This window comes from Mastigoproctus giganteus, chromosome 13 (genome assembly GCF_048544385.1).
Source record: "Mastigoproctus giganteus isolate SK-2022 chromosome 13, ASM4854438v1, whole genome shotgun sequence".
In the NCBI taxonomy this organism is placed as follows: Eukaryota; Metazoa; Arthropoda; class Arachnida; order Uropygi; family Thelyphonidae; genus Mastigoproctus; species Mastigoproctus giganteus.
In genome coordinates, this window is record NC_143587.1 from 12,589,750 (window position 1) to 12,613,740 (window position 23,991).

Genomic DNA, 23,991 nt, shown 5'->3' on the forward strand with positions numbered 1-23,991 from the left:
TCATCCATTTCAGATCCTTCCCCCTGCAATATTTTCTTATTGCTATGTATGCGTTTGTGGCTTCTGCGATTTTTGCTTTAAAAGGTATCTCATAATTCAAATGCATTTGAATTATGGGATACCTCACTCTGCAATCCATCCAATTAACAGATGATATATAGCAGCACCTTATACTTTCAGAAGAGGGGACTTTGAGTCCCCTCTTCTGAAATTAAAACCTGTCCTTTTACCTTTAACTACTGCAACATCTTTCTTCCTCTTCCAAATGATGATTGTGTGATCACTACCCAACAATGGTTAAAATAGTTTAAGCTCTTTGATGCCATCTGATTATTGAGTAATGATGAGGTCAAGAATATTCTCACCCAGAGTATTTCCTCTAACATGCTAGTACAAATAATAATCATAATCACCTAGTTTATTTAAAAAAAAAAAAAATTTCCCCATGGTGAGCTTCCCTCCCACTTATTCCAATCAATCTGAGGCAAATTGAAGTCACCCATAATAAGCCATTCACACTTGCCCCATTCCACACAGAGACTCTTGTCATACTCTTCACAATCTTCTGGTCTGTAGATTACTCCCACTCTCATTATACCTTTGCTTCCAACTAACTCACAACCATAAAACACAGCTTCTATGCTGGCAGACAACTCGAGACTCAGCAAAAGCTATTTTCATGCTCAGGCTGCTTTTGATAAGGAGCATGACTACTACCCCTTTCTCTCTTCCCTATCTTTCCTGAATACATTATACATATCATAGTGCAACTTGTCATCCCCAATTTCTGGGGATGACAAGTTGCTGTTACTAACAGAAACATAATATGGCTAACAGAAACACCAAGTTTCTGTTAGCCATATTATGTCAGCATTAGTTGTCCTAACCAGGAGTTCGAATTCAGCCATTTTACTGACAACATCCCCGACATTACTGTAATTATTCTTCTATAGTTTACTACACTGGCACATCCCTTGAAGTCATTCAGGATTGTTTCCCTAGCTTTATCTTCCCATTCATTTGAAATGTTGCTTTCATTGGCTGTTGCAGCAAGAAATAATAATTCTTGAAGTGAGTGCAAGCATTACTTTGACCCATATCATCAGATAAATGCAGATCAATATTACCCTTCTCCTCCCAACTAGCAGTTTCCCTGAACCCTTAAGGTTTCCTCAACAATACTAGTAAAAATCCTTGTACTATCTTTGTTCAAATAAATACCATCTCCACAAAACAGACTTCCTCCACAAGTGTGGGCCACACTGATAACCCATAACCCCCCCCCCCACAAGAGCCTTGCAGATTCCTTCGAGTTTTGAGTTAATCCATTAGGCTTTCAGCATACAATCCCTCCTATCATGTCTGGACGGAATTGCACATGTACACATTCTGACCTAATTCATGGCACCTTTTGAGACTGGTCCTGTATTTATCCAACAAATGGTCAGGTCACGAGGTCGTGTTTAATTTTGTTAGTCAACCTAACATAATGCTCTCTTAACTCCCCTTAAAATCTGACAATTTGTTGGTAACATTATCAACTGTTGGTGCCTGTGAACACACTATAGTTCTGATTCAACTATCTTTATTACAAAAAAAGGTTACCCATTTCCTGATGACAGTCTTCCAATAAAACTAGATAACTTTCAATCAGAGCAGTTTGCGCTAGACTATTCTTTTCTGGGACCTGAATTGAGGGTGCCTCACTTGACATGTCACGAGATACTTCAGTCCCTGAGTAGCTGGGAGGGAGTTATTTCGACTACTCTCTTCGTGGCCGCCCTGGAGCCGTTTCTTGCACGGTACTACAATTTTATAACACATGCTGACGATGTAAAATTCTTCACTTCCAAAGACCACGAATCAGCAGAAGGTATTTGCCAGATAGATGGCAAATAGCACAATCCGAGAATTTGATAGATACCTGGATTGCATTGGGCTCCGTATTAATGCACAGAAGTCTGCCCAAATGACCATAACTTACAAGCAGAATAAAAATGGCATCTCGATCTCTGAACGGGTCTAGTGTGGAAAAAGTGCACTCTCACCTGTACCTGGGTCTTAAGTGGGATGACAGACTCACCTCTGCTCAACACTTCGCCCATATGAAAACAAAAATATTCACTGCTTTATGGGCTACTAGACAGCAACTGGTAGGAATTAGGGATCCTCAGCTAGCGTAGTGTGGAAAAAGTGCACTCTCACCTGTACCTGGGTCTTAAGTGGGATGACAGACTCACCTCTGCTCAACACTTCGCCCATATGAAAACAAAAATATTCACTGCTTTATGGGCTACTAGACAGCAACTGGTAGGAATTAGGGATCCTCAGCTAGCGACCAAGTACATTTTAATGTGTGTCCTGCCAATTGCAATGTATGCTTCGCAAATCTGGTCTTCAGCTCCAGATTAACATTATAAGTCTGTCCTTGGGATCGAGTACTGGTTCTTGCGATGGCTTAACAGAGTTGCTGGCCACCCTTTTACTATCTCAAGGGCCATTCTCTACTCAAACCTTAACATCACACTCTGGATTCAGCGGACAATTAACAGGAACACTCTCACACAAATTCTCACAGGCAGAGTAGATGCTCCAGTCCTGGATAATATTCTAGTCAAACCGCGTGCCACTGCCAGACGTTGAGGAGAAGTAAATAATCCACTGCGTCCAGTTCTGAACAATCTTAGTAGCCTGCAAAGATTCTTCCCATCAAATGCAGTGAAAATATTTAACTCACTACACATAGATGCCGAAAAACTGTGTGAGGATGCAGCATACCGGAAAGAGATCTTCCAGAATTCTTACAGACTTACCGAAATATCAATCGGCTGTAAAGTACCAAAGAATTGTGAGTAAAAGTGAAACTTTCTGCTTTAGGAACAATAATAATTTGGTAAGCTGTTGACTGGAAAAATATACCTTCTCTGACAGTTATGTAAATATGTAATATATATGGAATTATTAGTGAATTGTAATATACGATTTGTATAATGTATGTACAGAATCATTAATGTGTAACTACTGTATATATTAAACATAAAATTTGTATATAATATTTCGGGATGAGACTACATGTTCAGTATACGTAACCCACTGCACGTACCCTGATATGTACTTGGCACCCTCCTGGCACTTTGCCATCCCGGGGTGGTTTCCTTATGGAAATAAACAGATAATAATAATAATAAAATAGTGAAATGCAAGCATAAAGCATTGAAATGAAAATAAGAAACAATTTAATATTAAATGTAATATTTATTAGAAATTTCACACAAATCTTTCAATCCAGCACCTTTGCTATAGCTAAGAAAACTTATCCCACCAATTCTATCACCAGCTTCGCTAAAGTGTTGATAAAGGTGTTTTGCCTTTTCACGAATGATGAAAAGGGAAATTTTATTTTGAGTTCGGTCTTCTATAAACAGATTTAAAGTCTTTTCCATTTTTTCTAATTTAACATCCCGAGTTACAGAGCAAATTTTTGAAGCAATTAGTGTGTTTTCACGGACACTATGGCGGATTTTTTCTTCCGATTTCTTGATTGATTGATCGTACCGTTGACTTATTGATTTTATAATGTTTTGCGACTGACGAGACACTTTCAACATTAGAAATTTTGTCTAATAACTGAATTTTACTCGCTAATGTCATCACCTTTGATCTTTTCACAATTCCCTTGTTATTCGCAGCCATATTTTTGTAGGGGTTAGAAAAGAGCTTGTCCACAATAAAGTCACTTTCTTCCGTTAACACACTCGAAAAAGTCTGTTTTCACCCACTGAGCACTGTTTTGACAGGGAAAGATGACTTTAGCCACGTCCATGTTTTTTTATGGCGAAAAATGTTCGGCGCTTTAAAATTCACATTTTTTTAGGTTTCATTTTATATTAAATCAGCAACCGCGAATACGCGAAACCGCAAATAACGGGGGTTTACTGTAATTTGAAATTTCCACCTTTTGATCTTCTCTGGATTAAAATCTCTCTCCCCCCCCCCTTCTGTCAAATTCATCTGTTGCATCTACCATTCTCCAAACTCCACTACTCTCTTGTAACTCTTTTACTTCACTTCTGGCACCTTCGTAGCCAGATGGGCAGGAGCGACAGTGCGTAGCACATGCTTCTTGATTAAACTGGGGTTCAAGCCTGTGACCACCAAATACGGAGGATGTGGAAAGGTCAGGGAATGACCACCGCATATCCCTGTAGCAATATGGCCTTAGTTGCTAATGCTCCTAAAAAACAACATAACATAACTTCTCTTCTTTGAAACCCAACTTTCCTTGGATATTTTAATGTTCACAACTCCAGCCAGCTTCATTTTTCTAGTCACATGGATCCAGTTGGGGGGGGGGGTCCAGAGAACAAGAGAAGCACTGGCATTTGGTTGTTGGCTGGAAACCACCTGATAAACGAGGCAATTTGTCCTAAAAACCACCTGAATATTTGCATTTCTGTATAATGCATCCAATTTCTGATCTGTTGAACTGCAAGCATTTAAAAAAAAAAAAAAAGTCATAGCATATTCATATCTTCGCTAAATGGCTCAATAATCATAGAGTCATGTATATAATTAATGCATCAGAGAATTATGTATGATAAGGGGAAACATTGTAAAGTATATTTTATCACCAACCTCAAAAAAATTTGTGAGATTATAGTACAGTCAGCCCTGGTATAACAGGTGTTTACACTACACGAATTCGATCATACACGATTTATAAATAGGGGAATGATATCTTATATAACACGAACCGAATTCGCTTATGCACGATTCGCCTTTGTGTTTACATGAAATGGCAGTCGAACGCGGAATCACCCCAACTGAACGCAACACGATAGGAATGAAGTGAAGATTCTGAAAATGTATTTATGTTTTTTATATCAGTGAAGGGGAAATACATTTAACTATAATAATGTAAAAACCCACACAATTCCAGCTATCGGTATTATCACAAATGCAATTAGATCGAGTTTACTACCAGTTTATAACAGATTCCACTAGCAGAAACGCAACTGGAAATTATTTTTATTGTTTTATGGTAGTAACCCCCAGAAATGTGCTTTAGTAAAATGTGAAGTGTTAATAGTGTGTGTGTCTGCCTTTACGGTGTTGTTTATTCAGTTGCTACATGTGCGCAGCTTTATGTGTATCAAGCGTGCCTCCTCATTTTGTAATTGTGCTTTATTCCCTAAAAATGAGTAAAATACTTAAAAGTTGTGAAAAGGAAGTGTCCTGGTGAAGACACTGCAGATTCAGAGAGAAAAAGAAAAGCAATATCGATAAACAGAGGTGGACTGGGTCAAAAATTCTTACCCAGGAAAATTTGTAGTGGCCTCATACTAGCGTTTATGGCCAAAATCACACCAGCCTTCGGCCCACCGAGGTTCCCCGGTAAGGCTTATGGCCAGTTTGCCTCTGTCAATAGAGAAAAAATATGAAATTGTGAAACGCTTTGAGCGAAATGAGAGACCGTGTGATATTGCACATGCTACAGGCCTAAATAAGGCAACGCCGAGAATTAGAAAGATGCATAAAAACAACTTTCGTAGCAGGAACAACTCAAAGTGTAATTAAAATCAATTAGGTTAATACACAAAGAATTGGAAGAGATGGAACGTCTGTTTGGATAGAAAATCAAACAAAAAACAAGTTTGCTTACGATAGAAGCAAAAGCATTAGCAATATTTTATTACGTAATAGCGGCAATAAAATATGCAAGTATTTTATCACGATAATTTATTGTGTTTGGTAATGTTTTGGTTACAAATGTGTGTTCAATCTTGGGTGGTCGGCACCTAACCCTATTTTTCCCATAGGACCTGTTGTTTATATTGCACGAGGACTGACTGTAGTGTTGTTATGCAACCATTCTCATAGCATTCTGGCAACACCTTGTAAATTATTCATTCAATGCACTTTCATAAGATTCACTTCATCAGTTTTCTGAAAAAAATCGTAAAAAAAAAAAATAAATAATAATAATAATAAAATAAATAAGTAAAGGCATACCTTCACAAGTTTTATTGTCTGCCATTAATCTTCCATAGAGACATTTGCAGATGTAGTTGCCATTACCTTCATAGAAGCACAGGTGCTCACAACCACCATTGTTCAGAGCACATGGATTAGTTCCTTGAGTAATAAAAATAAAATAACCAAGATAATCATGGTTAAGTGCTTCACTTATTCAATAAATTGGCATTGAATTAGGTATATGTATAAAATATTATAGATAAAAACATACAAAATAAAATGATATAATAAATTAAAATCTGGCATCCCAATGAAAAGAAATGGTCACTCAAAATATGAGTGTGTTTTTATCCTTAAGCAATGACAAGCACAGCACATCTTTCACTGTTTTAATTTCATAGTACCTGTTCCAAGGCATTTACATCAAAAACTCAAATAGAAAAAGTAGTAGTGAAAATTTTTCTCTTTGGTGGAGAAGAAATTTCAAATTTTTCTCCTCAGTGAAAAATTCTAAATCCATAAAATATCACAAAGACAGAGACACTAAACTATGAAATGAATGAGTATCCAAAGCAACGGGAAGAGACGGTGCATAAATAACTCAGTAGATTAAAAATAAGGTAACACCTAATAATTCATTAATAACAAAAATAAATAGTATTACTTGTAATAAGAGATTAAAAACACAGCACTCTGCAACTTTTAAAGGCAAAAAATTATTCAATTTATTGAAATAAGCTGGAAAGAAAACTTGATGGAAAACATTCCAACAATCCAACCATTTAGATGCCAATCCAAAATCCCTGTGGGTATCATTTTAAAGTCTAGAGGAAGGAAAAATAAGGTGATTGTAAGAACTGGTTATATAAGTTGCACTATTTTAAATCAACTCTATAATAATTATGAAATTGCCAATTTCAGAAAAATAAACTGAATGAAGGCTAGTTATAACAAATGCTGTACTGTTTTATTAATTGAAGAAATTAAATGAATTGGGAAAGAATGCTAGTTAAAAGAAAACCATATATTTCTCTCTCTCTCTCTCTCTCTCTCTCTCTGAACCAAATTGTGTGGATTGGGTGTCAATATAATTAATAAAATGATTCTGATAAACTGTCAAGATTACAGAGATGATCATTAGTAACCTCTCACATGATTTTAAGCTGCAAAGTTTATATCTTTGTTAGAGAAATAGAAAATAGAACTTCTGTAACCAGCTACTATCTATTATTATAAGCGGTAAACAATAAATATTAAAGGTTGGATGTGTTAATATTATGTTACTTGTATTTAATTAAAAATAATTAAAATTATGGAAAAGTTCTTACCTAAAATATGGGGCTGGCCATCTATATCAGTGTCGATGTAGCATCGTGGAACTGGTGAAAGATAAACTCAAAACCAAAAGAATAGCAAATAGTTGGGTTTTGAGGTTGAAAAAAAAAGTTTAACAAACAAGAGGTGAAAAGACACTAGGCATTAAATGTAAATTACTAAAAGTACAGAATTACTAAACACTGAGATATAATTTAGTTGTTTAAAGCTGAGATAATGCTTTTGGATAAAAAAATAAATAAATAACATATCAACAACAGCAACTAATTTTGAAAATTTTATGCCTAACAGCTTTACCTTGAATAGATAGAGGATTCTTACCTGATGTTGGAACTTTCTTGCTTGTTAATGGATGTGTCCCTGTGACATTTTATGAGGTAGCTTTCTATGAATATCCTCCTATTATAATTAAAATCTGTGAACAGCACTAAGGTTTGTTGAAATTCCATGATTCCTCCCCCAACATTCCAAGGTATGTGTAGCTGGTTTGGATTTATCCACTCTTCCATGGATAAAATTAAAAATAGTGCAGCATACCTTCACATCCTTTTTTTTTTTTTTTTTAATCATAATTCACAACTTCTTTAATTTTAAAAACAGTGTACCATAAATAAGTGTTACATAAGTTCTTACAGTTTACATTCACCTTATTTTTCGTTTCTCTAGACTTAAAGGATATCCACAAGGATTTAAAAGCATAGTAAAAATTGGCCTCTAAATAGTTGGGTTATTAGAATGTTTTCTTTCCAGCTTGTTTCAATAAACAATCATTTTTTGCGTTTAAAATTTATGTGGAGGTAGATAATTCCCATGTATGTCATTCTCCAAAGAAATTAAAATAGAATCTATTTTATTTAAAATAAGTTTTGATTCCATTTATTTTTGTTTCACCATATTTTATCACATTGTTGTGGTTGATTTTCATGTTTGTTTATAGTATTATTTCACATAGTTTGGACCTGGTGCCATCAAGAGGAGTGCCAATGAATTTGAATTTTCTTTTTTTTTTTAATCTCCATTTCCCCACCCCTCTTTGTTTGTTGCTGTATGCACTGGTTTACTTTCTATAGGCTACTGGCTTGCCATACAAGTGGCCATAATTAAAGTATCCCTATTCAGAGCTCTCTGTAGCTCTAAGAAATAAGCGGAATGCCACCAAAATTAGTAAGTAAACTATTCAAAGCATGAGGAGAAGGATCCCATGAAAAAAAAAAATTAGTTCCAAAATCTGCCAATAGGGGATAATATGGCACTGTAAAAGAGGCAAGACATGACAAAGTACCAACAAATAACTAAGACAAACCTCAATTTTTATTTGTGCTCTTTGAAAAAAAACCAGAAAGAAACTGGCAGAGGAAATGGTTTCACAGCTACAAACTCACTCACAGTTTACTCCCGATGGTCGATGATGTAGTTGATGGTGGAGTTGATGGTGGAGTTGGCGATGTGATTACCATTGTTCTGGACCAGAAATTGCATTAGATGCACAGTGTGCTCGACTGCAGAATGCAATATCTCTGGAGTAATGTTCCACACATGCTGCATTACATTGTCCAAGACAGCCAGGTTAGGGACACTTCCTCGATAGACATTGGCCTTGAGATGACCCCACAGCCAAAAATCACACGGTGTAAGGTCAGGCGAATGTGGTGGCCATGCAATGGGAAACAAATGACTAATGACTCTTTCTGCAGTAAAGTGATGCTGGAGAAGCTGCTGTACTGGTCGTGCGATATGAGGAAGAGCCCATCTTGCATAAAAATTGTCTCATCCAGGCATCCTCTTTGCTGCAGTTAAAGAATCATGAAACTGCTCAGCACGTGGTGATATCTTTGTACTGTAACGTAACAGGTGGCTGCAATTCCTCAAAAAAGTATGGCCCTAGGATGAAATTTGAAGTCGCACCACACCAGATGGTGATTTTTGGCCAGTGCAATGGGATTTGCTGAATAGCATGCCATGCTTCTGAAGCCCATATTCAGCAGTTTTGAATGTTGACAGTCTCGTCGAGATAAAAATCAGCCTCATCTCCCCAAAGAATGTTTCACGGCCAGACATCGTCCATTTTCATTCTGACCAAAAATGTTAGAGCAAATGCCATTCGTTTTTCAGGATCATCTCTTTGCAGCTGCTGCTGGCGACATCTTGTATGGATAATAGTGGATTAGTTTCCGAAGAATTTTCCACACAGTGGAATATGGGACATCCAATTGCCTCACTAAATTAGTCCATTCACAGGCCAATTCTTCTTAACATGACCAGGGCATGTAACATGGTTAGCATGCACACACTGCAGGTTCTGGCAGGGATGCTACCCCTTGACCTGGAGGCCACATGTGTTGGAATGCTCTACCAACTCACTGGGGACAAACCCACTACCTATATCAGCCATATAACAGATCCATTAAGCAACAGACCCAGTGAGGAAAGAAGATTTCTGACCTACCTACAACAAATTTGACAGGAAAGGCGGACAACCTCCATCAAAGGAGAAAGAACTTGAAAATTTATACTGGGCATTGACAGAGTATTTCCGAAGTCTCTGACCTGGTTTTCACAAGGACTACAAACTACCTATTTTCTAACTGGACATGGCACCATCCGCAGCAAACAAGTAAGCGTCAATGTTTTATTATGGGTGATTTCAATTTTCCTCTAATTGATTGGAGTGAATGGGAAGGAAACTTGACATGGGGAACAAAATTTTTAAATCAACTAGATGACAGTTATTTGTATCAACATGTCAGGGAAAGTACTAGAGAAAAGAATATCCTAGACCTCATCATCACCCATGAATCAGATGACATAACAGGGCTGACAGTAGAGGAACCAATAGCAGGAAGTGATCACGGAGTTCTACGGTGGATGATGATGATGAGAAAGGTAGCAGCAGTAAAAGGCAAAGGAATGGGTTTTAATTTCAGAAAAGGAAATTACGATGCCTTAAGGTACTGCATGGCCTCTAACTGGGTAGATATCGGGCAGACAATGAATACATTTGAACTGTGGTATGCTTTTAAAGCATTAATCACAGATGCCTTGAATGCGTATTTACCATTAAAAAAATACTCCACGAGGAGGGTTCCAAGTTGGATGAATAGTGAAGTTGTCACATTACTTGAGCAGAAAAAGGTGGCATGGAAAGGTTACAGAGCAATAAAAAATACTGAAGCCTATAACAGCTACAAGATGATCTGTAATAGAGCCACAGAAAAGGTTCGACAGGCAAAGGCAGTTTATGAGAAATCACTAGCAAACAGAGCGGGGGGGGGGATAAAGAATTCTTCACATATATAAATACCAAGAAGAGCAGGACAAACCAGATTGGCCCTTTACGTAAGGGAAAGGGGATAATATTAAATACACCAGCTGCCGTTGCAGATGAACTCAACAGTTATTTTGCATCGATATTTACAAATGAAAAACCTTTTGTGGTAATGGGAAACTGTGGGAGCAAAGTTGAAAAATATGTAATTAATGATATCGAAATTTCGCAAAATTATTTAATGAAAAAACTTTCGAGCCTACAGGCCAGTAAGGCTCCTGGAGTTGATGGAATATACCCTTTAATCTTAAGGGAGGCGGCAAGTGAGTGCATTGAACCATTGAGGCTAATTATGCGAGCATCACTAGACTCTGGGGAGATTCCCTTGGATTAGAAAAGTGCCAATGTATCTCCCATACATAAGGGTGACTAAGAGTGAAGTGGGAAATTATCGACCTGTCAGTCTGACTTCAGTGGTAGGGAAAATCATGGAAACAATGATCAAGGGTGGAATTCAGGATCATTTGGATCGAATTGAAATTCTCAAGGATACTCAGCATGGTTTAGTAAAGGGAAAATCATGTTTAACAAATCTGGTTCGCTATTTCGAAAGGGTCACTCACGAGCTCGATTTAGGGAATAATTTCGACATTGTTTATTTAGATTTCAGCAAAGCTTTTGACTCAGTCCCACATGAGCGGCTGCTTTATTAGCTGGAACAGGTTGGAATCACTGGGAAAATCCTTAGATGGATAGATGGATGGCTTCAGGGCAGGAGGCAGAGGGTTATGATAAAATGGCTATTTCTCAGATTGGGTTGATGTAAGAAGTGGGGTTTCCCCAAGGATCAGTATTGGGACCACTGTTGTTTTTAATTTTCATAAACAACATCGATGAAGGGATAGAGGGCGTGGTGTCTAAATTTGCAGATGATGTTAAAATTGGTAGAGTAGTTAATAATCACTGTCAAGCTGAGCTTCTTCACAGAGACCTAGATAGACTTCAGGAATGGTCAGAAAAATGGCAGCTATGCTTTAATCCAACAAAGTGTAAGGTATTACACCTGGGAAACAGTAATCCCAGTACTGGAGGAAAGGGACGTGGGTGTTACGATACGGTCAGACATGAAATTCTCTGAGCATTGTAAACAGGTTGCAAGGAAGGCTCATGGTGTCCTATCGATGATCTATCGAATTCTTGCAAGTAGAGATAGGGACGTGATAATCCCATTATATAAGGCTTTTGTTAGACCACACTTGGTATACTGTGTTCAAGTATGGAGACCGCACCTAAAGAAAAACATTGAGCTTCTTGAAAGGGTGCAAAGACGGGTAACTCGCCTGGTGAGATTGGCAAAAGGGCGTCCTTATAAAGAAAGACTTTGAATATGTGGGTTGCAGAGTGGAAACTAGACACCTTAGAGGAGATTTGATTGAGGTATTTAAGGCTCTGAGAGGCATCAGTAAAATGAATGAGGATGAAATTTTCAAGATTATAAATGATGCTAGAACTAGGGGACATAAATTCAAGTTCCAGGGGGGAATGTTTAGATTGGGCTGCAGGAAGTTTTACTTTAGCCAGCGAGTTATAAATTACAGGAATAAGTTGCCTACATGGGTAGTAGAGGCTGACAGTTTGGGGAAATTCAAAGGTCATCTGGATAGTACCTTCGGGTCAGGGAAGCGCATAGTATGATAGGTTTAATTTCCTTTTCTTTTATTAATTATTATTTATTTATTATTATTTTTTTTTAATCATTGTTTTATTCGGGGTTTTTTTTTTTTTTTTTTTTTTTTTTTGGCTGGTGCAACATAAGCCAGAGGCTTTCTTGCACCATGTGGCCATTACTAATACTAACTTAGTAACCACTTAGCATGAACAGAACAACCTTATCACTACAAACCCTGCACTGAACCTCAGCCTGAAGAGCAACACTGGCAAAACTGAATAAGAAACAACTGCTGTCATGTTATCGAGAGAAAAAAAAAAAAAAAAAAAACGATCACAAAACTGAACAGACTCATTGCTTCCTCTACAAAGATCTGACGTAACAAACACTAAACTAGACACTCTCCCATCAGGAGCAAAACTGCATGTAACTAATTGTGCTGGTTGAAGCCAAAACTGATGTCTCATCTTCCTCTTATCACGATAAGACAAGACAAACACCAAAACTGACTGTCGAAACAGACCACAGTTATGCTGCCATCTTGAGAAACCCACTTTGCCGGCTGAAGTCAAGACTAAAGTCGCATCTTATCACGATAAGACAAGGAAATCACTGAAATGGACAATCTCCAACCAAGATTGAATGCGGGTAAGCTGCCACTTCGCCAGTTGGTGATTGGGAAGATAGCCTCACCCACTTTCTTTCTCTATCCTTGTGGGGGTGGGGACAATTTGTCTCCTTCCTTCCCTGCCTACCCCACTTTCTCTTGGTGGGGCATGGGCATGCCCCACTGGAAATCATTGGGGGTCATCTTCTCTTTCGTCTCCATACTTCTGACTTTCCCCCCCAGCCTTCAGTCTCTCCCTCCTACTTTGTCTGTACACTAGCGGACTCCCCACACGTTCAAATTTAAATTTGACAAAATTAAACTGCATTCACCAGGCTTTTACAATTCTGGCATTATCTCCCCATTTTTTTTATTATTATTATTTTTTTTTATATAGGTCCTAGCCACTGAAATCTCAGGAAATTAGGTGGCAGGGCCTGCCAGAGTCCCCGCTGGGACTCTGGGGTCCCAGCAGCTGAAGCACCAGAAGAACAACAGTACACACCACAATATCCATACACTTTTAAATCTCTGGACTGTACAGTATACTGTATCACACGACAATGTAAACTATGCAGAGATGTGGGGAAACCCCTGGTGCCATTAAATCCTAAACACACTATACTCCCCATGCGCTGCTACTAGTTCCAGCAGCTGTATCCATGGATTGGTCGATGATAGCCGTTGCAGCTTCCTCTGCTACCTGAGGTAAAACAGGCTTCCTTCCTCTTCCAGGCTTAACAACAAAGGACAGTTTCCTCCATTTTTGTTAATCTTCCTTTTAACTGGTGCAGCTGATAAAGACGTAAGACGTAAGTACTTACAGCATCTAAATTCACGCAGAGCGGCTGCTGTATTGCATCCATTAATGTACAAGAACCTTGCAATTAAAGCATGATCAGGCAGAGTGAAATGCATAACAGTAAACTTACAGGATACGCTTGCAATGTTCGCGTTGTGGCTTTATAGCTCTCTTCTGCTGGGAAAATTAAATTAACTCAGATTTATGGAAATTTTCTGCTCTCTTAGGTGTCTTATGTTTTAATTTGGACTTAAAACTAGTTCAATTCAGTTTCTTTCTGTTATTTTGCAAAGAGCACAAATAAAAGTTTGTAATTTCCTTAAGGTTTGTCTTAGTTATTTATTTGTTGATACTTTGTCATGTCTTTCTTCTTGTACAGCGCCATATTATCTCCTATCGGCAGATTTTGGAACATTTTTTTTTTTTTTTTTCCATGGGATCCTTCTCCCCATGCCTTGAATAGTTTAATTACTAATTTTGGTGGCATTCCACTTATTACTTAGAGCTACAGAGAGCTCTGAATAGGAATACTTTAATTATGGCCATCCTGTATATTAAATATAATATAAAATCAATTTCAGTTGCTGGATAAAAATAAGAATAAAAATAACTAAGTAAGGTATGACAGATGCACCAAAATGCACAAAGCAGCAGTAAAGGATGCAAAAGTATATATAGGTATGTATGTAAGAATAGATAAGTTTACACAGATGGAGGTGAAAATTACACAAAGTGCCAAGGATTAGAAGGGTAAGGATAGTACAAAAAAGAAGTATTGTAGGTTTGTAAATGGCGAAAGAATGTTAATATCCTAAAAGTTATGATGAATTAAGAAAATCATGGTTCGAATTGCAAAGCTAATTAGAAGTGAGGGAACTGTAAAGTAAAACGATTAATACCAAATGATTAAAAAAATAAATAAAAGGTGCTAAAGCTGTCATCAGATAAAACAAAAGATAAACTGCAGCCATTATCAACCCACTGCAGGATGGAAGCCTCAACAATTCATGCTGAGGGACATGGACCATAATCTACCATGCTGGTCCAGTGCAGATTGGCAGATCAACTGTATTTAGCAGCCAGGGGCTTGAGCCCCGGTCTACTCAAGGAGCGTGTGCTACTGCAAGTCCTGCTCCTGACCACTCAGCTACGGAGGCCCGTCATCAGATATGGGTAAGAAAATTTAGATATAGGTCAAACACAGGGATAGCAAAAATGCAAAATCTGATGTGAGCTGAAGTAAATATTGATATTTCTCAGGGATTTCACCTGATCATGTATCAGGAACTGCATTACTATACTTGTCCATAACAGTGGAAGAGGTGAAAAAAGGTCAAAAAGAAAAAGAATAAAATTAGCACATTCTCTTACAGTATGGACAAGGTAGCCCCAACACAATGTCAATGATGTAAAAAAAATTTTTTTTTTTAATGTAAAAATAAGGATAAAGCTAAAATAAAATATAATTAAGTGTTCTCAGAGTGGGACAAAAGGTTCTTGAATTATATGTAGATTTTTAAGTAAATTTGGAAAAATATATTAGTGTTGGAATTTTGTGGAAACTAGAAGAATTAAAATTATTTAGAACAAACATATGGTATAGGGTGAGGTATTAAATTGAGGATGGGAAAGGGATAAAGCAGTAGTTAAATTAAGACGAAAATAGCAATAGAATAAGGATAGTTTGAACGCTCATATCACCCTCGTATTGCACCAATAATTTTACGAATTGGGGCGGGGGTCAGAAATAGAAAGTAGAAAGATAAAAAGTTATTAAACGTACTGGGTTAACTGGGGTTGCAAAGCCCAACCTTTTACTAAGGGCCCTGGCTTTGTAAGGGTTAGTATAAAAAGGAGACTAATACCAAATGCTTGTACTGCAGGGAAAAAGCAGCCAAAAAAAAAAAAAAAAAAAAAAAAAAAATCATGTAAGTCAAAACAGGAATTATGGCAATTTATGGCAGCATAATGGACTTAATAGATAGTTGTGAAGAAATGGGAATAGTGGTCTCTATAGTCGTATTTTGAAAAATTAAGTGCATAGAGATACATAAGAGTAGTGTTGGAAAAGAGAAAGTATATCCATGATGTAGAAATGTGGTTGGAATAATAGGACTTTATACAGGACTTTATATAAAGTCATAAGATATGCAGAAAATAAACATAAAACACAGTTCATAGGTAAATAAAAAGTATTGAACATCCCTCACAAGCTAAGTAAAACAGAAAATAATAAAACGAATTCAGCCTAATTCGGATGACCTCTCCCCTTAATTAATCCAGATTAGCAAGGGTTTACTGTACATGTATGAACACTGAATTTTCTGAAAAGAAAATTCAAAGTTTTATGTTTAAAACTACTCAACTTTATTCTAATATTTACATAAATATATAATAATAACTTTAATTATCATCAACTTGCTATACATAGAATGAATAATTTGACCCGTTCCAGAGGTTCCGTTTTGCGGACCCCCCAGAAACTGGTCTACGGATGCCCAGGGGCCCACGCACCCACAGTTTGGGAAACACTGTCTTAAAATTTATAAAAAATATAGTGGAAGACAGATTACAGCTGCAAAGTATCAATATTGATGCAAAAAAGTTAAGAAATTTTGTATTTTGTGGCATTAGATAAAAGAGTCAAATATTTAACACATTGAAAAATTGATAATTATTATTAGCCAAAAAAACGGGAAGAAAAGAAAATAATTACATCAGTACTGAAAGGACAAGAGAATGTTTTGTAATAAAAAAAAAAAGGAAAAAATAAGGCATATGGAATAGTAAAGACCAACTCTAGACCAATTCAAATAAGTTGTGGATAGCAGTCAGACAGAGATAAAATTGCAAACTGGATGGAATAGGATGATGTAAATGTATATTTACTAATACAGCTAGTTCCAGTGCAAGCAGCCATGTGGTGGGTATCTCCTCCTCTAAAGAGGCCTGAAAACAGGTTTCAATAAAATCTTGAAACAATGCCATACTTTGAGTGTAGATTGATGTGGTAACAATTCAATACATACATTTAAAAATATATTCACATAGTAAAAAGAATACTTAGTGATCATTTAATCTTTACTAATACAATTAACATGTAAAAAATGGTTCAACTGTAAAGGCAAAATAATTTAATTATTTTAATTGGGTCAAAATCTGAACTATATGCCATAAAATTAAAAGAAGTGATTGGTAGGTGACCAGGCAGAGAAAAAGCAAACCAATGGTAGGTAAAAAAAAAAAAAAAAAAAAACCCACCCCAGATTGCGACAAAATATTGTATTGCAAAATATATAGACAGTAGCACAATATGAAAAAGCCCATCCTTCAATAACAGAACCTTGCATTAGGTGAACATTAGTAAAAAAGATAGTTAAGGTTGTTGTTCTGTGCAAAATATTAGGCATGTGGTATAGGAAAGGGAGTTGACGTGGGAGATAAGGATGGTGAAAAGACATGTGAAAAATTAGGAGAAAGGAAAAGCAACGATAGAAATAATGTTAAAGTACCCCTTGACTATTTCTACTTTTTCCTTTCTCCAACTTACACATATTTTTCACCTTTTTTTTATTGCCCATATCAATTCCTTTTCTTAAACCACATACTAATGTTTTATGTATAGCCTATCTGCCTCTCACAGGAAGACAGGCATTACGCTTCCAATATTCTTGAGTATCAGTCATATACTACTCTGTCATATTTTTGCCTCAACCCTATTCTTTGCCCTTTTTTTTTTTTTTTTTTTTTTTACCATCCATTGATTGCTTTTTTCCTTCTTTTCTTATACCACACACCTAGTATTTTACACAAAGAAGTGATTGGCAACTTATCACTCACTTCCATTACTTTCATGACACAGTTTGAATATTTAACCCAATTAAAATAATTATTTTATCTACACAACTCAACCATTTATATATTTTAATTGTATTAGTAAATTACATCCATATATAGCATACATGGCAGTTCCCATCTGATCCATGGAGGTTAAATTCGGACTGTTCACAAAAGATTAGATTCTCACCACTCGATTGTTCAATAAGCAATTTCTCTAGCTCAGGACAGGTGTTTCTTTCTAATGGATTTGGTCAATAAATGCTTCTTATAAAGCTGATATGTTTTTAAACCACTCTTGACAAATCTTCATCAGACAGTTCATTTATTTGCCTTCAGTAATTCAACATACATTAAGGATCTGAAAGAAAAAGACCCACTGGGTGGCAGTGATCACGTACCAATATAGAATTTAATTAAGGACATAACTACTATCATGGTAAAGGAAACACTTTTGCTTTCATAAGGGTGACTAGTCTCAGATGATTTTTAAATTCTATGCAGTGAAACCAACTGATGATGTTACCAATAGCAAATTTTAAATTGCAACCATTCAGGAAAGTAATCAAAGAAACCATTACACTTTACATACCAATGAAAAAATACTGCTGTTCAAGGCTTACACCTAAATGGATGTCAGATGAACTAATGAGACAAGTGGAAGAGAAGAAAGTGCATGGGATGCATATAAATTATCAGGCAACACAGAAGCCTATGGTAGATATAAGCTAGTCTGTAATCAAGTTACAAAGGAGGTTAGGCAAGCGAAGGCAGATTATGAGATATCTTTGGCAAAGGATGCAAAGAAAAGCAGCAATGACTTCTATGTTTATATTAAGAGCAGAAGGAAAGGACTGAATCACACTGACCCATTAACGTCAATCAGGTCAAGCAGGGTCATCAACTCTTACTGACACTGCTCAAGTTGCTGACAAAATGAACAGGTATTTTGCAATCTAAATTCGCACACGAGGAATTCTTTAGGGAGAGAGGATGCTAGAAGTTTATCAAACTGCAACACGGAGCTAAATGACTTTGTGATAGCTGAAAAGAAATTGGAGGAGAAATCCCCAATTCATAAAGGAGAATCAAAAGATGACATGAGTAATTACAGACCTGTTAGCTTAACATCTGTTCCAGGAAAAATAATGGGGTTACTGGTTAAAGTAATCCAGGACCATCTTAGCATTAGTAGAGGCATTTGATGCAAGAAAGCAAGCTTATGCAGCATCAGCCAAAAAAAAAAACAAAAAAAAAAAAAAAAAAAAACAAATAAATAAATAAATAAAAAATAACCACTTCACCCCTCTGTTCGTTCGAAATACCTGTCCAGCTGAGCCTTAAACTTATTTAGGCTATCAACTTCCACGACAAGGGATGGAAGTCTATTCCAGCAACCAACCACCCGCTGGCTAAAGGCAAATTTCCTCACGGCTATCCTACATCTGTCTTTCCTCAATTTGAATTTATGCCCTCTCAGGTGATTATTCTGAGCAAGAGGAAGAATCCCATCAGCATTGAGCATCTTGACAGGAATGCAATTATACTGCAGTCACAGCATGGATTTGTTAAGGGGGGTGTGGTCTTGTCTAAACAATCTGATAGGTTGGTATGATGTGGTGACCAAGGAACTGGATGAAAAATAAATTTGATATTATATACTTGGATTTCAGGAAGACTTTCAATAGTGTTGCAGATAAAAGAGTGGTGTATAAAGGGATGGGTGACTGGAAGAAGACAGTGCGGTTATCAATGGGCGCTGCTCTTCGTGGACTAATGTTATCAGTGGAGGCTCCCACCCAGGTTCAGTGCTGGGCTACAGTTTTCAATATTTATTAATGATACTGATGAAGATATATCAAGCTTGATGCCAAAGTTTGTAGGTGATACAAAGGTTATCAGGGTGGTTATCAGTATCTAGCAAAATTGGGTCAATGGGCTGAGAAATGGCAGTTGAAATTTAACATTGACAAATGCAAGGTACTGCATATGGGTAGCAGTAATCCCAGAGTAACTTATTAACTGTGTGATTACTACTCTCAGTAGTAACATACAGTTGAAAAGTAAATTATCTGTGTGGTACTACAATTACCCCCCCCCCCGGTCTTTTTCATTTTCCACTACACTCAAGGCAGTTAAAATGAAAAAGACATGGGGTAATTGTGCAGTCAGATATGAAATTCTCTGAGCAGTGCAGACATGCTGCCAGAATAGCTCATGCAGTTTTGTCAATGACATACAGAAACTTTGCTAGCAGGGATAACAAGGTGATTATCCCTTTGTACAAGCTCATGATTAGGCTGTACTTTGAGTACTGTATACAGGTCTGGAGGGCTCACTTTATGAAGGTTGTTGGAATGCTGGGTGGAACAGGTGCAGAGAAGGGTAACCAGACTGGGAAAGGGAATAAAAGGGAACATCAGTATCAGTACACCTAAAAAGATTTCAGTTCTGCAAACCACAACATCTCAAGACTAGGCACCTGTGGGAAGATCAGATTGAGGTGTTTAAAGCCTGGAATGGATTGAGTAAGCTGAATGTTAATGGCATTTTTCCACTTGCTGAGACTACACTGAGGGGGGGGGCATAAATTGAAGTTGAGGAAGGATGGCTGCAGGATAGATGTGCAGAATTTTGCTTTAAGCCAGCGGGTGGTTGATTGTTGGAAAAGGCTTGAATTGTTGGATGGTTTGAATAAATTCAAGGAAGATCTAGAAAAATTCTTGGAGAGCATAGATGGGTAAAGCATGAAGTATGTAGTGTGTGTGTTTTTTCTGATGATATAAAAGCTTGCTTTCTTACATAATTTTCACTACTATTTCTCTTCATGAATTTTGACAGATTATACAGCCTGTAAAAATGAGAAGCATGATGAATATCATTTTACTACACAATTTCATGTGCACAGGATGATACTAATGAAATAAAGTAGAAAGGAGTGGTACATATTTTTTTGGCTAATGATGAACAACTACAGTAGTTCATCGCCAGCAAGGTGGAAAATAACTAGATTTCTCATAATTTTTCTAAGTAATATTTTGTGCTCAAATTCTTTCTCTTCAGAGAAATTTTCATTAACAGCATTTTTGTCATTCATATTTTTTTCTTTTACTGTACTGAATTTACATAAAAAAAGATTACCAAGACAAAAAAGATTCTTTTCCTCACTCACATTATAAACATTATATGACAAACACATTTAAAGGTATTTAAAATGAAAGAGAATTAACAATCAGCGTGTGTGTTGTGGATGCTTTTTTTTTATTATTAAAAAAATAATAAAATAATTATAATAAAAAAATAAAATAAAAAAAAAAAAACTTACCTGGTTGCATTTCCAAGTCAAAAACTCTGACTTTTCCAACATCTCCCATTACCACAAGATCTTTCTTCAAAATATTTATATGAGAGAAATTGTGCTTAGATATTTGAAGAAGTGATCCATCTTGATAAAGGCTGAAATATTTTAGACTTCATTGTAAAATTTTAACAAAGTCCAAGCATTTATTTTTAATGTTGGTAATAACATAATGTATGTAGCTAAGAGTATATAACAAGTTAACTTATCACATCCGTCAACTTTTATAAATTATAATCCATTTAAAAAACATGGTGAGTTCAAGTTAAAGTTTACAAATTTATTTCTCACAAAATACACAAGATACAAAAATGAAACAAGTCATTTTTCAACTCAATAATCCCAGGAGGGACATACATTTTTCACATATTTTCTTCCAAGCTGTGAGGGTCACTGCAATGTTTGGCGATGTCATTAACCTACTGGTGAACGGCTGAAGCACTTGCTTGCTGGGCTAGGAAATGTGCCAAAAAAAGAACATCCTCATCATTAGAAACAAACAATCACAGGTTCAAAGTCAGATGACAGGATGTGGGATATCCTCAATTTTGTTTTCTGTAAGAAAATGTTGCACCTTAGAACATTTTCCTGATGGAATTGAATGTGATTCACTTCATGCAGACATTTCTTGAAATGGCAAAACTTTTTATTTATTTATTATTATTATTTTTTCATTTTTAATGCCTTTCAGAATTTCACAAGCTTCCTGTCACTGTAATGTTCTTGGTAACACTTCTGAGGGTTATTTCATCATCAGTATCCCAGAAAACAGCAACCCTAAATACCTCTACACTTGCAACAACTTTCTGAGAAGCAGTGATGACTCAGCATGCTTCCAATGGGCAGACTGACACCTGGTTTCAAAACTGAACATCGGAATCCAAGTTTCATCTATTGATATAATTGAGAAAAAACAACTATTCACTGAAACATCTCAAGTGAGCTTCATATAACTTCAAGTGAATGTCTTTTGTTCCTGACAAAACTGCAATGGAAACCATCTGGTTGACGCCTTGCTCATTCTTAGACTTTCACGAAGAATGCTATGCATGGAGCCAACTAAAATGCCTGTGGCTATTGAAATGCCAACCACTGTTTATTTCCTGTCACCAAAAATGGTTTCCTCCACTCAGCAGATGTTGGCCTCAAGAGTGACTAATCTGAAGTCATGGGATACATATAAATTAATGGGTGACATGGAAGCCTATGATAGATATAAGATGGTCTGTAACCAAGTCACAAAGGAGGTTAGGCAGGCAAAGGCAGATTATGAGAAATCTTTGGCAAAAGATGCAAAGAAAAACAGCAAAGAGTTCTTTACTTATGTAAACTCTAGGAGAAAGGGGATGAATCGGATTGGTCCACTTGATATTGATGGATCAACTGTTGATGATCCTGCTTAGGTAGCTAACAAACTAAATGAGTATTTTGCATTTCCCTTCACACTTGAGGAGTTATTCAGGGAGGGGAATGCCAGAGGTGAATTAAACTCTGGCAGTGAGCTAGATGATTTTGTAATAACTGAGAGCAAAGTGGAAGAGAAATTGTTGAAGTTAAACATAAAAAAGGCACCTGGGGTGGACAGGATCTATCCAGTTATATTAAAGAAGGCAGTAAAGGAAGTAAGCAAACCCTTGGCCATAATTATGAGAGCTTCCTTGGACACAGGGGAGGTTCCCATGAACTGGAGGTGTGTGCAAATGTATCACCAATTCACAAAGGTAACACAAGTAATTTAACTTGTGTTCCAGGGAAAATACATGGAATCACTGGTTAAAGAAGCACTGCAGAATCATGCAGACAAGACTGCAGTAATAGTTAAGACACAGCATGGGTTTGTTAAAAGGAGGTCTTGTCTGACCAATTTGATTGGACACTATGATGTGGTCACAAAGGAACTGAATGCCAAAAATAATTTTGATATCATATACTTGGATTTCAAGAAAGCTTTTGATACTGTTGCACAGCACAGACTGCTGTGCAAATTGGAGAGATATGGCATTAAGGGTAAGTTGCTACAATGGATAAAAGGATGGTGGAATGGGAGACGACAGAGAGCAATAATCAATTGACACTGCTCTTTGTGGAGTTTCCCAGGGTTGGGTGTTGGGCCCCCGTTGTTGTTTTGTATATTTATCAATGATATTGATGAAGGTATATCAGGTTTAAGGTCCAAGTTTGCAGAGTTTTTAACGACAGTAAAGAGAGTATGCTACTCCAACTGGATCTAGATAAGTTGGGCAAATAGGCTGAGAAGTGGCAACTTAAGTTTAACATTGACAAATGCAAAGTAGTGCATATGGGTAGCAATAACCTAAGAGGAACATACCAACTGTGTGGTACTACACTCAGGGAAGTGGAAAGTGAAAAAGAACTGGGGTAATTGTGCAGTCAAATATGAAGTTCGCTGGGCAGTGCAGATGGGCTGCCAGGGCAGGTCATGGAGTCTTGTCAATGATATACAGGAATTTTGCTAGCAGGGACAGGGAGGTGATTATCCCATTATACAAGGCAATGGTCAGGTCACACCTAGAGTACTGTGTACTGGTCTGGAGGCTTCATTTTAGGAAGGATGTAGAGTTGCATGAATGGGTACAAAGAAGGGTAAAAAAAAAAAAGTTTGGTGAGGGGAACAAAGGGGTGCTTTTACCAAGAAAGGCTTCAGTTCTGCAAATTGCAGTGCCTGAAGAGTAAGCACCTGCGAGGTGATCTGATTGAGGTGTGTAAGGCCTTGAATGGGTTGAGCAAGCTGAATGCTGATGGGATTCTTCCTCTTGCTCAGATTAAGAACCTGAGGGGGACACAGTCTCAAATTGAGGAAATACAGTTGTAGAATAGATGTGCAGAAATTCGCCTTTAGCCAGCAGGTAATTGATTGGTGGAACAGACTTCCATCTTTTGTTGTGGAAGTTAATAGCCTAAATAAATTTAAGTCTGAGCTCGACAGGCATTTGGAACCAATGGAGGGGTGAAATGGGAGTTTTTTTTTTGGTTGATGCTGCATAAGCTTGCTTTCTTGCATCGTATGCCTCTACTAATGCCAAAATTTAGTGTACTGCAGAAATTTCAAAATTTTGACAATATTTTGAAATCATTAACCTTGTGCAGTCCAATGTTGTCAGTGTTGCCAATTATGAAATTT

At 37.0% G+C, this 23,991-nt stretch overlaps 1 protein-coding gene across 1 annotated transcript in view; it reads right to left on the reverse strand.

Moving 5' to 3' along the window:
* The window catches only part of LOC150075770 (prolow-density lipoprotein receptor-related protein 1-like), a 308,354-nt gene that overhangs the window by 104,554 nt on the left and 179,809 nt on the right, over nt 1–23,991 (reverse strand). The window contains exons 18-19 of the mRNA XM_090387878.1: nt 20,817–20,947; nt 6,013–6,135 (exon numbers count right to left, since the gene is read on the reverse strand). Coding sequence (XP_090244004.1) covers nt 6,013–6,135; nt 20,817–20,947 — 254 coding nt within the window. The remainder of the gene's footprint in view (nt 1–6,012; nt 6,136–20,816; nt 20,948–23,991) is intronic.